This window comes from Vidua chalybeata, chromosome 2 (assembly GCF_026979565.1).
Source record: "Vidua chalybeata isolate OUT-0048 chromosome 2, bVidCha1 merged haplotype, whole genome shotgun sequence".
NCBI lineage: Eukaryota > Metazoa > Chordata > Aves > Passeriformes > Viduidae > Vidua > Vidua chalybeata.
The window spans coordinates 14,480,195-14,495,618 of record NC_071531.1 but is presented as its reverse complement, the minus strand read 5'-3'; the positions used below and the strand labels follow the sequence as shown (position 1 = coordinate 14,495,618).

Here is a 15,424-nt window from a genome sequence, read left to right as displayed (position 1 = left end):
AATGGCTTAGCAGATTATATTTAGCAGCAAGGTATTATTTTTTCTTCAAAAGTGTAAAGATATGACTACTTTTACCTTTTCAAAATCTACAAGTCAGAAAATAATTAAAGCAATGAAAAAAACCACCAGTTTTCTTTTCACAGATGCAGAAAGCTTTCATTAACTTTCATGGGACTCTGGTCACCCTTAGAATAGAATTATGCCTGTGTAGTTTCACTGTGCACTGGGTTTGCACGCTACTTTTAAATGATGAAGCTGTTCTCTGGGGATACAAATCCTAGATTTTTCAGACTGTAGGTTATTTCATAGCATCCTAAAAATACTTGGTGTAGGGCCATCCAATTGCACTTGAGCTGCCTGCATGTTAATACTTTACAGATCCCCTTTCTGGATCATAACATACAGCAGTACTCATGAATGAGTACAGGAATATGGGAATACTGTCATGAGTACACCTGTGAAAAAAAAAGATTCAATGAATGGTCATCCTTACTTTCAGAAAAAGCAAGATTATTTCCAACCTTCTAAGACTGTCATAAGAGGGGCAACAGATTCATTTGGCCGGGGGGGGACCTATTTAAGAGCAACTTTTAATTATTTAAAAGTGAAATTCTTGAGAATTTAGAATAGAAATTCAAAATATAAGTTTAATTTCAGGCTGTTGTAATAGTGTTATCCAGATGTGCTTGCTGAAAGCCAAAGAAACATAGAGATCTTTTAAAATATGTCTCAACTTGCTCAGAAGTATGTTTTTTTCCAGGTGGTGGATGGGGACCTCTGAAAGCACCCTTTGCTAAAGCTTCCTGTGATTTGGGTTAGTGGGTGCTTGGCAAGGAGATGAGGATGTGTCAGGGCTGTGCAGGGCCCCCTCCTGTGTGCCAGTCTTGCCCTGCTGAAGCAACCTGGGTGTCCTGAGTGCCTCTGGAGCACTCTGGTGAGGCTTCCCAGCCTGGTCACAGTCCCTGGGCATGTAGTGGTGGAATGGATGAGAAATGTGGAGGTGGCCTGATGCTGGTGCTGTAGGCACCCTGTGTGCAGGCTGTGTCTCTGTGCAGGGTTCCCTCCATTTGGGAGCATGGTGCCCCTGCCCGTGCCACCCCAGCAGCACTGTGGATCTGGCCTTGGGCCACTGGTCCTCAGGTGTGGGTCACCCCTTCTGTCCCTCCCTTCCCTGGCAGACTCCTCCAGCAGAGCTGCTGTAATGTTGGCAAAGCCATCTCCCCACGGCCCCTCAGGGCACCAGTGGCTGCCCTGGTCCCTCCCTGCACGTGGCCATGAGCTGCGCAGGGATTCAGGCATGGGCAGCAAAAGCCACTGCTGGGCTTAGGCTGCCATCAAAGACACCTCTCCTGACTGCTGCTTCTAGGTGGCACTAATTTAACAATGTAAATTTATTTTAAAGCAAGCAACAGTAACTTCCTTGGCCTTTAAAAATGGCCATTTGGTCACCACAGTGCACTGTTTTCAAAATTAATTGTTCAGGTTATTTTACTGTAAGTAAAGTTGTCTGCTAATTCAGTCCTCTTACATATATATTGAATTTTCAAACCAGTGTTGAAACTTTCTTGTTACTGTCCTTTTTTTTTTTGTAGTACATGGGCAAGGATGTGATAGGAAAGGATATGATAAGAACTTAGAAAATTCTGCCCAAAAAATGTGGTGATCAGAAGTTGCAAATTTTTAACTGTGGTAATGAGAAAGGAGATGTTAGAGAGAATAAAACCAAATTGTAGTTAAAGGGTAAGCTATGTGTTACTGAAGTAGATTTCTGAAAAAAAGTTTTCAGTTCCAGATATAGTCCCTGCTTTTTCTGCTTTCCAACCTAACCTCCTCAAAAAAAAAATTGTTTTGCCTGTGTCAGATGAATTTTGAGAGGATCTGAACTATGTTGGAACTGAAAAACAGGCCTCCTATGTGGACATTGATTTCCTTCAATTGATTGTTGTCTGCCTTTTATGTGACTTGTTCCTCTTAGGCCAATTTAGTACTTTTTGTTCAGATTATGAGAAGCCATCAAGGCCTGCCTGAACAGCCAGAAAACTTTTGTCAGGAACTAGATAAAAGCAGAGGATGAAATTAATTTGAAATTTATAGTAAACTCAGAATTTCACTGTGAAAAATTAAGATAAATTGTTTTTATTCATGAGCTTCTAAATTAAATACATCAGATTTAGTGCTTTGAAGCTATTTTTTTCTTTAATCCCCCAAACTCTTATGAAGAGACTAGATAATCTCCCATTTATTGCAATGTAATGCATATTTCAAATACATGAGACAGTTTATCTCTGCAAAGTGTGAAAGTGCATTTAAAATAATTTTTTAAATGCTAGCATAACCCAAAAGCCCCAGTTTTATTTATATTCCTCTGGCTATTTCAGTGAGAAACAGATGGCTTTAAAGTACAGTTTTCGCATGCGGTGTCCAACCAACTTAATTGGGAAGAACTTTACATCCTGACTCCGTAACTGAGGGCAGATCATGTTCTCCTCAGGGCTCCCTGTGCTGCTTTGTTCAGCAGAAGGATTCTGCTCCACAAATCCCTCTTCAGTTGTTGCATTAGGGAATTACAGTGTGCAGTACCTTAGGTACAGAGATAGCTTACATGAACTGTAGGCCAATAATTCCTTCTTTTGGATAGCAAATGAAACCTCACATATGCCCACAGTGACATTATGTAACTGTGGGGAATATATTGCTTCTAAGCAGTGGTGGAAGTCTCTAAAATAAGAAAACAGTATTGTAAATAGCAAGGTATTTTTTATAAGATTGCAATGTCCTTACACACAAAGCTTGGGCTTGACGATATTTTGTTTAAATGTTGTTGAAACACAGTGGAAACTTCAGTGGGATGTGAGAATTGAGATGGAGTTGGTTAATTTAATGTTGCATTTTGTTTGAAGTATAATAGCCATATACCTAGTACATGGGACTAAAAATAAGGATTTCAGCATGCTTGGAAGTTTTCTGTGAAAGCTGAAAAATATTCTACAAAGATGCATGTTATCAATACCCTTTTTCTTTGCATACAATAACCTTACTGTAGAAGTGCCTCCTGGATATATTGGGCTTTGCTGTGGTGGAAACAGGACAGGTAGGTCCACAGGAGCTGAAGAAAGAGTGATGGGATTTGAGCCACGTCTGTGATTCAGAGTTGTTGGTAAAATCAGTGTTGGCTCAAGTGGGATGCTTGTTTGGGAGAAGCAGTTCTTAAAATAAGTGATACAAACCAAAGTGAGGTTTGGTGTAATAGGGAATAAGGTGCAAAATAAGTAGCAACACCCTACACATGATTATCTTGCTTAAGCATAGGTAACATATGTTTGTGTCGTGTTGCACTATACCAGTGATAAGGAACATCTGTGCTCTTTGTTCACACTGCCAATTCAATTTTTCAAATGTAAAATAACCTTATCACTTCAAAGTTCTAGTTTTTTGTTTTCCCTCTTCTCAGTTGGATAATTTTCTTCTTGACAGTGTTCTTGTGAAAATTGTGAAAGAAGGAAAATATCCATAACTGTGATCATTTACAAACTAGGAAAATTTACTTGTTTGTTTAGCAGGGCAAGGGTGGGGGACAGAGCAAAAAGGTAGAAAAGCCATCAAATTTACAGAAATAATCACTTTCTGAGTCTACAGGCCAAGATTTTGAAGGGATGTATGATTCTGTGTATTGCCAGTCTAGGTGCCAAACTTGAAAAACCATACTTTTACTATCCTAAAGCATTTTGCAATACGTACCTTGTAATCAGGCCATATTCAGACTTAAAACCATTGTCACAACTTAAAATGTTTTAGTATTTGAAGTACTTTTTCCAAAAATGCAAAATCAATTATTCAGATTCCTTGCATTTATAAATAGAAACTTGTTGCTTTCCATTTTAATCAAGGTTTTAATTTTAAAATATCTCAAAATGCTATAATTAAATTAGGAAAATTTTATTTTGGGCTAATATGTAGTGACTGGACTACATTTCTGTCATTGATTTACTGTATTTGTTTCTGAAATCATTATGAAAGAAGCACTTTTAAAAAAGGCCTTATGATTTTGACTTCATTTTTATAGCAGTGTGAAGAGTAGGTTTTCCTGAGCTGGTTTATGTTTGCCTGAGCTGCTAGGAGTAGTAGTGTATGACTACATGTGGTTAGTGGACTTTGAATAGTAACCACGAAGTACAAAATGCTCAGTTTTGAAATGAATTGTCAATGCAAAAGCCAGGGCTTTTTTAACTTTCTATCCTCTAAAGTCTATCTATGTACCAGAGCTAAGTTTGAAAACACCTTTAGATTTAATTGTGCATTTGCAGTGAAATGACAGTAGTTTATGAATTCTAAAACCTGAAATGATGCATATACATCTTAATGCATTATAATAACTATTTTAGTTTATGTGATTTTTATGCGGTAATTAAGTTTCGACATTTCTAGAGTTAATCTCCTTTATGATATATATGCCCTCCTTTATGTTATTGACTAATCTTATTTAAAAAGGGAACATTACATATTGAATAATGTACCTCAATTTTATTGTAATGATTTTACTGGTTACCAGGTGGGGTGGCAGTTGAAAAATTTGGTGAATGCACTACGAGAGGATCCGAGTGGTGTTATCTTAACTTTGAAAAAGCGACCTCAGAGCATGCTTACCTCAGCACCAGCTTTACTGAAAAATATGAGATGGAAGCCCCTTGCTCTGCAGGTAATGAAGCTTAATCATAAGTCATACACCATCATTTTAACTATAGATTATCTCAATGATGCTTTATTGTGCTTCATCCTCAGCAGCATATAGATTTACTCTTGTATACTTTGAAAACTGTTTCTGAAATTATTTCTCTGCGATTTGTTCTCATAGGCTTAATTGAAATTAAACCAGTTAAAACTTTTCAAAGTTAAGAAGTAATCATCCCAGTGTTCTACAATGCAGAAAAATAGCCTCAGATAATTTTTCTAGCTAGGGAGAGACAAACATACTTCACAAACCGATACATTTTAGTTTGATTTCTTGTGAAGATCTCAGTACAATATAACCTCAAAAAAGAGGGGATAAAAATGTTTGAGTTCTCACTTTGATCACTCATGGAGTTATAGGAAAATTTATAAGGTAATTGTATTCAATAAACCACTTGACTATCAGAATTTCCTCATGTAAACAAAGCTATACTTGTGTCAAAGTTGTCTTTGAGACTGAAGGCTTGCACATAAGGAGGCATAGCACAGGATGTCTGGCTGGGCACTTAATTTTAGTAAACCTGCAGCGTGCTGGAAGCCGTGGAATGGTTTCATTAAAGCTTTCGTTTAACTCTAGGATAAAATGTCACTGTGATGGATTACTCTAGGAAATAAAAGTTATGTTCAGACTGATAAAGGCATGTAACTAACTGATGGAACCAACAATAATCCATTTTTCCATTCATTTCAAACAGAATACTGTTTAGAAATTTATTTTGTTTGCATAAAGAGTGCATTCTTTGGGACATTTTTATTACCACACTAAAAGTTCTAATTAAAAATTAAGTACATATGAAAGAGAAAAGACTTCTGCAAAGTTTGGACAAAAGGAAAATGGGATGCCACTGCCATTATCTGTGCTCTTATGCCATTTGACATATTAGAAGATACCTAAAAAGTTAATGCTGTGAAGAACTTCTTTCATATGTGTGTGTGTATATATATATGTGTGTGTGTGTGTATAAATATTTATATAATGATGAAATGCATTATAATCTTTGAAACTAAGATTTTAAATGATTGAGGTGTTTTGGCCTTTCACATACAAAGAGCTGAATACACATGTGGCAAAATCTTTCAACCAGAAATTAGTATCTGAAGATAAAATTGCAAATCGGGATGCATGAAATGAGTGTATGAATGTCTATACTTGAAGGCTGCACTTTTTCCATAGCTTTAGTGAGAATATAAATACAAATGTAAAATACATGTCATTGCTTTAAATGGGGTCAGATGCTTTCAGTCTAAATGCCGAGCTTGGGTGAGTTTGGTATTTCCTCAGGTGAATTCGGCCAGGCTCCTAAATACTCCATTTTGCTTCACTTTATCAGAATAATTATGCTGCAGACCCCATATCAAAAGTTTCTGACAGGTACTTGGGTCTTACTCAACTGATCTAACTTCAGATCTGCTATATAAATATCTACGTGTCATTCAGGTTTCTCCTTTAAACTCCCTTTGGCCAGCAGACATGCATTAGTAATTACTGATTCATTCATCTTGGCCTGTTTTCTACTGATCTGCCTTGAGGATATGGTGGATTTGCCCCTGCACGTCTCTTTCTCTGCATTTGATGATAAAGGGAATCTGGACAGCTAGTTTGAATGTAGATTATCTGTACTGGATGACATTGACCCTAGACAAAGATTTTCCGTAATCTTACAGGTTTGGGCAATGGGGGGCAATGGGAGTATTGGGGTTGGGAGGGTCAGTTCTTGCTGTTAGCATGAAAAATATGAATATTTTCAAGGCTAATATGAGCACAAATAGAGATACTGTTAAACAGTGCAGATATAATTCTGGTATCATGATGTTATTCTGATTTTATCAAACACGACACCAGGAAAAGGCCAGAACCTCATTCAGAATTTATGTGTGCAGTGGGCATATGTGTGTCTGTTGTAATTTATAATTTTTAGTGTGAGAAACAACAGTTTTCTTAAGTAGGTGGAATGTGGACAGAGCTCCAGGGTGAAGTGCAAACTTCAGAAGACGCATAATGTGGAAATTTCTGTTGTTGATTTATGCAGATCAGAGTTGAACAGATGCTAAAGTCAGCTGATGTTGAAGTTTAAATGCAGCCCAAGTGTGAAATCAGTACTGTGTATTTTATCAATAATAAGCATCAAAAGAAGTCTGAGTGCAGTATAATTTTATAGTTGTTAAAATATGAAGGTATTATGTTTATTTAAGTAATTGTCTGAAAAAAGTTTTCAGAAAAACTCTTAAGTGTAATAATTGCAATTTGATGCTATGGCTGTTCTGAAATTTCTTATGTTCCTGATTTACATAAAGGGGCTATTCTTTAATAAAGCTTGGGATGTAATGTGAGAGGAGAGGAAGGAAAGTGATAGCAAATACCAAAAAACATAAAGGAAAGCAGTGCTTAACATTAACTTTGCAAGCAGGGGAGGTCATGCTAACTTGTTTTCCATATCAGGACGTCTTGAAAGATTTGAGAATGTTACAAATGTGCTGTCATCCCAGAGTTAAGTTAATTGAACTATATGTATTATTCAGCAGACACAAGCTATAAGGAAATTGTGACTCAGTAATAATTCTGTTGAAGTGTAAAATATTCAAAAGATTATAGATTGAGATATGGGGATGAAATTCTGATAAAATGAGGAATAGGGTCAGCAAAAAGACTGCTGTGGTCTTTTTGTTTCTGCAAATAGAGTGAACACAGAAAAAAATGTGTTGTCACAACCTAATCGTATTGTGATGAATGAAATGGGAAGGTGGAAGTTTGCCCTAATGTAAGGAGGATGAGACAAAATCAGGCTTGAGTTTTTTGTATATATCCCACCAATCGATATGTTAAACAGCTGATGCCATCGGTGTAAAAGGTAAATATTTCAGTGTATTAAGTTAGAAGACTCATTTACATTAAAATTTACATTGTGATGTTTAAATCGAGAACCTTTGAAACTTAATTTTAGCTTGAAGTGAATAATGTGGAGGCATATTGGTAAATGACATTCAACTTGTTCAGTCTGCAGTTGTGTTTAAGAACGTGAAGTTTGCCATTTGCAGCTACATTACAAACTAGGCTTAATTGAGAGATAATAATTTCCCCAGCCTGTGAGCTGGGGAAGTGCTCAATGAGTGTCCCAGCTCAGGCAGTGTGCAGGTACCACCAGCGTATCGAGCTGGTTTGTGTGGGGGTGACATGGTGTCCTAGGAGTTAAATTATAAACTGACAGTGAAATGTTTAAGAGCTTTCTGCCCACTGTTAGTGATCTAGGTTAGCCATATGCCAGCCAAACATTCACAGTCTCCAAGTGTGGAAAATGCTTTTAGATCATTCAGATGTTAACTGTTTTTAATTGGCATAAATGCTTCTTAGAATTTTCAGCTGTTTACTTTGAACAGCTCTGCCTTTGCATTGCAGTCTTGCCATGAATTAGGAGTTAAATGCAGGATACACAATTATTGATTAATTTTTAATAATTTGTGAGGGTTTTTTTTCCTTTTTAGCAGAAACACATTTATTCTTTTCATAAATATTCTTGTCCTTAGAATAAATATGAAAGGTTAGGGGAGAGAAAGAAAGAAGAAGAAGAATTATGCATCTGGTATAGCCATCCTGAAACTGAATGGTTTGATGTACAGTAAAATAATTCAATTAGCCTTTGGCTATACCATGCACCATTATATAATGAGTTTGTATTTACAAGTGCACTAATTCCAGCTCTAAGGTCAATCACTACAGAAATAAAAAACTCTTTTTTTTTTTTCTTCCCTTGTGTCCTGATTAAAGAAAATGCCATTTGGTTGATTGGAGATTTTTTTTGTGTGTGTGTTTTCAGTGAGTTGATTGTCTCTTTTAATATCCATCAGTATCCAACCTCTTACGGGTAATCAAGGTTCTCCCATGATGCATTTTAGAATCATGTCCAAATTTGTGAAGTCAAGGGATTTTTCAGCCTGTGTTTTTTGTTACCGCTTTTTCAACAGTTGAATTAGGCATCTGTGGCCTTGGGGAATTTAGTGGTTGCCTTTTGAAAAATTGAAAGTATTTATTAATATGATATTGTACCATAAATGTTAAGGTGTTGTGCCTGCAAGACAAACCTTACTAAATTTGCCTTTCAGTTACTTTTTTTCATAGGCTGATCCATTGTGTGAGAACCTAGAATGATATTGCAGCTTGCGATATTTGTATTTCTGACTGCTACTGAATGTGGTGAACAAACCAATTAACTTTAATCCTTAGTTTTTTTTTTAATTTTCCTTGTTTGACATAGAGGTGATTTTATCTTTGAACTCTCCAAATTTTTGTCTGGTTCAAAACCTAACCGAAATAAATTTCCTCTACTCTAGATTGTCTGTTTTATTTTTCCTTTCCACTTTGTGTTATTCTGGGGAAGTTTCAAAGGAAGGCCTCTTCAAGTGCTGTTGGAATAAGGGTGGAAAGTTCAATAAAGATTCTCAGAGCATATGAAATTTGGTGTAAGTTGCTGTCAGCACACTAGCAAGAACCTAGCTGCAAAGTCCTCCTTTGTCTTCTGGAAAATGCTTTGTTAAATACTCAAAAGAAAATGGATTTCATTACAGTGTGGAAGACTCTTCATCCAATTTTTTTTCAATACAGAAAAAGAGTACTAGAGCAACAAGTGCCATGCTTCGGTTAATTTGGAATGCATCTGCTAGTGTCAGTGAGAAGGCTCTTCCTCATGGCAGTGAGGATGGGGCAGGTCCAGCTGCCAGCCACATCTGGTGTGTTGACTTGGAAAAAACCTTCTGACCCCTCCTTCACCAAGCCTTTTTAAATGTCACCTTTTGTATATATCTTTATAGTTTGCTGTACTGATTTGTATTTGATTAAATTGTACTGTTTTAAAAGCACCAGCAGCTCAGTATCTGTAGTTTTTTAACAGAACTTGTTTTGGATTAGATGTGCATCATATTTCCACTGTTATATATTAAGATTTCCATTTTCCTAAGGAGCAAGGGCAACAATAAGAAGTCCTTTGTTTGAAAGAAAATGCTGCTTTTATTATTTTTATTCAGTATATTTTCCTATTTGATTATATTGCCTCCTTCATTCGTCTAGACACAATACTGTTTTCATCATTTATGACTAGAACTAAAGATCCTACCCTTTTTAATTATTAAATTTGAATAAAATGCTCACTTGTTTGCTTTTAAATTACTTAGTTGTTTTTTAACTGCATGGGAACTGGGCATTCTTTGTAGCACTGTTAAAATGAACTCTGAATTAGATACAGTATCTCATTATTTCATGTCATGATTGTTCTTATAAAAAGTTTATTTTATTGGAAACATTTTGTTCGATGTATTGTTGTAATTTTGATCCAATATGAAAAATACATTGGCAGTAAAATCTGCTTATTGATGCAAGTGCTGTATAAAGATAATGTAATTTAAAATTTTGTATTAGCTTTGCTTATATTTTGAAAAATTGTATGTCTTTTTTGGAGCAATGTTTCTCAAACTCATATTGCAGCTTCCAAGGGTGTCAATGAAAGGTTCAAAGAGTTCTAAAAAACAATTAAACAAATTTTAGATGGTATATATTAAATATTGATCACATTCATTGCTTAGATAGAAAAATCAAAAAGAATATGCTAACTCACTGGGACACCCTCTCAGTTTCTTCAGGACCAGGGGTGCAAAAAGCACCAATGGGTCCTGTTAGCATAAGGGAGATGGGAACCACAGGGCAGAGCCAAAAGGGACAGAACAGCTACTGATGAGAGGGGACTTGTGTGCTGTCAGTCAGTGCTGACAGGGATTTCCTTTTTCCCAGCTGCTGTGAGTAAAGACGATTGGTTTCCTGTTCTGCAGCCTAGTGACAGTTTAGAGAAGGCTCTGTAAAGACTAATGAACCTGAGGGTGGGTGGTGCATTCAAAGTGTTTGAGAAATAGTACTCCAAAATATATTGAATTACAGATTTTGTGTCTCTTATTGTGGATTAAGATTGATGCAGGGTCATTTGTGGGACATTTTTTTTAGGTTGTTCCAGTTTTAATATGTAACTTCCAAACTTCCTCTGTCAGGCTTTTCCCATGGGCCAAGTATTCAACTCTTTAGACCTGAAAATGTTTTAGTTTTATTGCTGTTTCAGCAATCCCACTTGCCCTGGCCAGCCTGCCAGAAGGAACTGCAGCAGGAGAATCTCTACTCTTTGGAAGAGAATTAAATCAGTGATACCACTGATCTCCAAGACATCCCGTTGAGAAATACTTGACTGCAGTTGCATGTGGTTTTGTGTCCAAGGTGCCTGCATGTGGCCCTCTGAGTGGCTGCCATTGAAGCAGAGAGCTACATGAGCTGGTTGCTTGCATGTGACCAGATTGACTTGAAGAGTTGAGGTCTCTAAATTTCAATGCAAAATGCTATGTAGATGTACCATACACCTAGGCCATGTTCTGAAGGCTTTCTTTTTAGCCAGAGGGGTCTGAAGACTTTTTCATTCTGTACGTAAAAATGAAAGCTGAACTTCTACAGCACAAGGTGGTAGTTACAGCAAGCCTCTCAGTGTGTTGAGCTAACACCAGGAGAGATCATTTAAATGTTTTTACCATGTAAAAATTCTTAGTAAGCAACTGATTTACTGGTGTAGTCATGATAAATACTGGGGTTCTTTTTTTAAAAAGAGGTGACCTAGTTTTAAATTAGGATTTCCCTTTTTTTCTAGTTGGACAAGGTTTCTGTTTCTTTGGAAATAAGCAGAAAGTTGAGTTTAGCAATGCAAAAGAAATATGGAAAAATATGTGAGACATCCTAGTGTGTTTTGGGACAATCCTACAGGATTGTACCTCCACAGGAATTGGATTGGATTATGATTTCTGTCCCCTTGGGAGCTCCAGGTGCCCCTGGGATGCTGAATTCATTTTGCTGTCCTGTGAGGTACCACAGTCATTCAGAATGTCCACAGTTACACTGTGTCTTCACCTCTGACAGTATCTGACAGGGAACCACTGGCCTTCAGTAAGTTGGATAGCTTGTGGCTTTCTGTGTTAGACTGAATACCATTTCTTCCTGTTGCACTCACTGTTTCAACCACCTTCCTGTGCTGAAAGATGAACCAAAATACGCATTTGTCAAAGATGTCCAAAACCCAGACTGATTTCCGGGATCAACCCGCAAACTGCCTGGAAGACAAACTGACTTGTATGTAAGGGCTGTGTGTTATACCAAACAGATTCCTCAGACTTCAGCATATTTTTTTTTTCTTTTTCCAGAAGTTAGGGCAGTATCGTTCGAATTTATATAGCTGCAGCCAGGTATTCTAGGCTGTAACACAAGGGAAATTCTTTCCCTGTGTCCTCTAGCCCTCCAGCAGCTTGTCAGGATCACCAGAGGCACATGAAACTCTTTTAAGTCCAGAACACTTTTATGCTTGAGCATTATTTTCCCTGTGTAAGATAAACCATAAGGTCACGTTGACTGCCAGAGTTCCAGTCTCCAAGTCCCCCTCTCCTCTTACCTCCCTTTTCATGTAGGTAAAATAAAGGGTTGTCTTCTTCCTCTAAATGGAGAAGAGCAAACCCATCTACACAGTTTGTCTTCATCTCAGTGCTTCTGCTGGTATGAGCCATGAGCAAACAGCTTGGGCTTAACAAGTGTAAACAGGATCTAGGTCACAAAATCCTCATGGCTTACAATGAAAATTAATTCAAAAGGCTACTCAGCAAGCCACAAAGTGTTCTTGTTATACAAATGCAGAGTATCAGAGAGGTAACAAACGCTGTTGTATTAGTGGTTCAAAAACATCTATGGCTACAATGTCACAGATAAAAATGTAAAGGATAAAAATTTTGTTTCTCTGAAAGGGTGGGGGGGAAATGTTTAGGGTGTTTTTTATTGTTTTGGGTTGTTTTGGGGTTTTTTGACCTGTTTTTGCCGCCAATTTTATTCTTATTTTTGCAGACTTGTCTTGTTTTTAGTGGTTGTAAAGTCTTTTACCTGTCTGGTTTTTTGTGTGTGTCTTTCTCCCTTTCTTCCTGTAAATACTGGCACTCTTTCTTTGGCCTGGCTGTAGGATACTCACATTAACTCTAATGAGCAATGGAAGAGTTAAGCAGCATCACTGTTTATAGGAGACAGATTTTGAACATTCAAAACCAGAAAACTTGTGTCAGTTTATAGCTGTTGCTCTAAAGGTGGACTTGCAGAGTTTTAACAAGCAAATTTTAAGCATGCATTTTATTATGTACGGACTACATAGCACCTAACACAGTTCTGTTCCAAAAATGAGGCAGGATGAGGTTTCTTAAAAGATATTCATTGTTCCTACATACAGATTGTAAAAAAGTAACACAGTGGTGGGGCCTTGGCTTGATAGGCATAGAATTGTATTGCTTATCACCAGTGATAAAAGGCCAACATTCTGGCAATGATCCTGCTTTAAACTTTTTGGGTTTTCTGCTACAGTGTCAAGATTAATATCTAGAAAATGAGAACTTATTCTGCACAGAAATACCCTTTTGGTCTGTCTTAAAATATTGGTAATAGTGCTGAGAAGGATCTTTCTATGCACTCATTCAGTCCACATTTAGAGCTTCTCTGCCATCAGTACAGTGTGAAATGTTTGTGTCTTTAAGTAGTTACTAAGGTCAGAAATTTTAGGTATCATGAACTCTCTTCAATCCTAGCACTTCTTTCTTCAAGGAGTAAACTTCCAAAAAGATGGAGGAGAAAAAACTCTTTTGAAGCAAAACTCTATTTATTTTAATATTAGATTCTTTTTCGGATGTATGAAGATACTCTTGTACTTGCTGTTCCACTCTTTCTTTTTTCTTCTGCCTGAGTTTAGCTATCACACAAACCAAGCTACACAAGGCTTTTGTTTATAGACAGCCATGTTATTAAGTAGACTAAAACAATCAAAGCTTCCTTCTCATTTGATTTTTCTGCATCTGTGGAGAGACTTAGGAAATCTTGTGAAAATCTTGTGAAAAATGTGATTAAGAGGAAGGATCCTATCTGGACTGGATGATAGCTAGAATGCATGATTATTTTGCAGGGAGGGTACAGTTTATTTACCTGTGAGTAAATGTTACTTTGTAAGGAGTGTGCCCAGGGGAAGGAAGAATAATAATAATCTCCAGTTGATTCTCTCATAGTGTGTGTGCTCTGAGGATGCAGTACCTGATTTAACAGCATCTGCAGGCATAAGCTGAAGCTTTTACAGTTAATTCTTAAGCTGTAGAGCAGATGGAAGGACTTGACATTCAATTTAATGCCTACTTATGCACCTTTTGCTGCAAACACTAGACTTTTTCTTTACTATGTTTATTTAAGGAATTAACTGGATTCTGTATGTTATTTACTCATTAAGATTTCACCAGTAGCTCTAGTGATAACTAATTTTATGGGCATTGGCAATAAACTTGCTGTGCTAAAGGGAAAAAGATGTAATCAGAGGAGTCAATTTTATAAGCACAATACATGTCCATTTGTAGATCTGTCCTCTTAGCATGAGTGGTTTTTAGTCAGTTTAAAAGCATACAGAACGTTAGAACTGCTATATCTTTAGCTTTCTGAACTATATTCTGGTTTTGGCTTTTACAAATAAAAATGTGTAATATATAAAGATAATCCTGATTATTTCTCTCTCTCTTTTGAACCAGCCTCTTATTCCTAGAAGCCCTACAAGCAGTGTTGCTACTCCATCCAGCACTATCAGCACACCTACAAAAAGAGACAGCTCTGCCCTTCAGGACCTCTACATACCCCCTCCTCCAACAGAACCTTATGTTCCAAGGTAAAAAAGACCATTTCACAGTACAATTTGTTATAAAAATGTTTGTGAAGTAACGGACCATTCTGTCCATACCTATATATTAGTCTTCCCTGTAAATAATAGTGTATTAATACTGTATTTTGTAGGTAAACTGGTTATAAAGGGTAGATGTGTTGAATCAGACCCAGAATATTCTGAATCAGTATCTTGTCTTCAAAAATGGACAGTCGCCTTCAGAAAAGAAGGTTCAGTACCCTGTTTTCTCAAATATAGGATAATCAGTTGACTGCAACAGTCTCATCCTCATTCAGAAGAGCAAAAGTTACCTGAAACCCTGAATCTGTAACTAGGAAAGGAGCTCATATTTGTCCCCTTGCCCAATAATCATAATGCAGCAAGGGAGTCTGAGTTAAATGCAAGAAACCTTTCAACTCCAACAACAGCACTGTTTAGTCCTGCCGTAGCATTTTCTTTTTCCGATATTAGAGCAAATTTCAGATTTGTGTTTTAGTGTGGCCACTCTGCCAGGCTGTGCAGTGACCATGCTGTTCCCTGTCATTCCCTGTCAGTATGGCTGATACTCTGACCTGCCACCTGGAACAGGCATTTTCTTCTCTCCTAGGTGTCTGGACTTGCTGAGCCAGAAGAGCAGCAGATTCTCCTTGCAAATTCATTAGCCTACCTTTACACAGCCACAAATTATTCAGTATATTTCCATAATGTACTCAGATGTTGCATTCCTGAAACTCTGAGAGAATTGTGGCCTACAAATAGTGCAAAAAGTGGCTGCCCAGAGGTTTAGGTTTGTATTTAAGAGGAATCAGAATTCCTAAAGCTTCCATGATCTTAGGCACAGGTTATCATATGTACAGTTAACGTATTTTTAAATTAATTCTTGCTTTTCTTTTAGTTACCTTTCTTGGAAAAGTTATAAGGGCAGCATGTTCTTTCTTGTACCTGAGTTTCTTGTAGCTGAG

General features: G+C 37.1%; 1 protein-coding gene across 3 annotated transcripts in view; it reads left to right on the top strand.

The window, feature by feature from the left end:
• The window catches only part of CNKSR2 (connector enhancer of kinase suppressor of Ras 2), a 202,357-nt gene that overhangs the window by 103,910 nt on the left and 83,023 nt on the right, over positions 1-15,424 (top strand). For all 3 annotated transcript variants that reach the window (XM_053935604.1, XM_053935603.1, XM_053935602.1), the window contains exons 9-10: positions 4,550-4,696; positions 14,335-14,468. In XM_053935604.1, the coding sequence (XP_053791579.1) occupies positions 4,550-4,696; positions 14,335-14,468 (281 nt within the window). The remainder of the gene's footprint in view (positions 1-4,549; positions 4,697-14,334; positions 14,469-15,424) is intronic.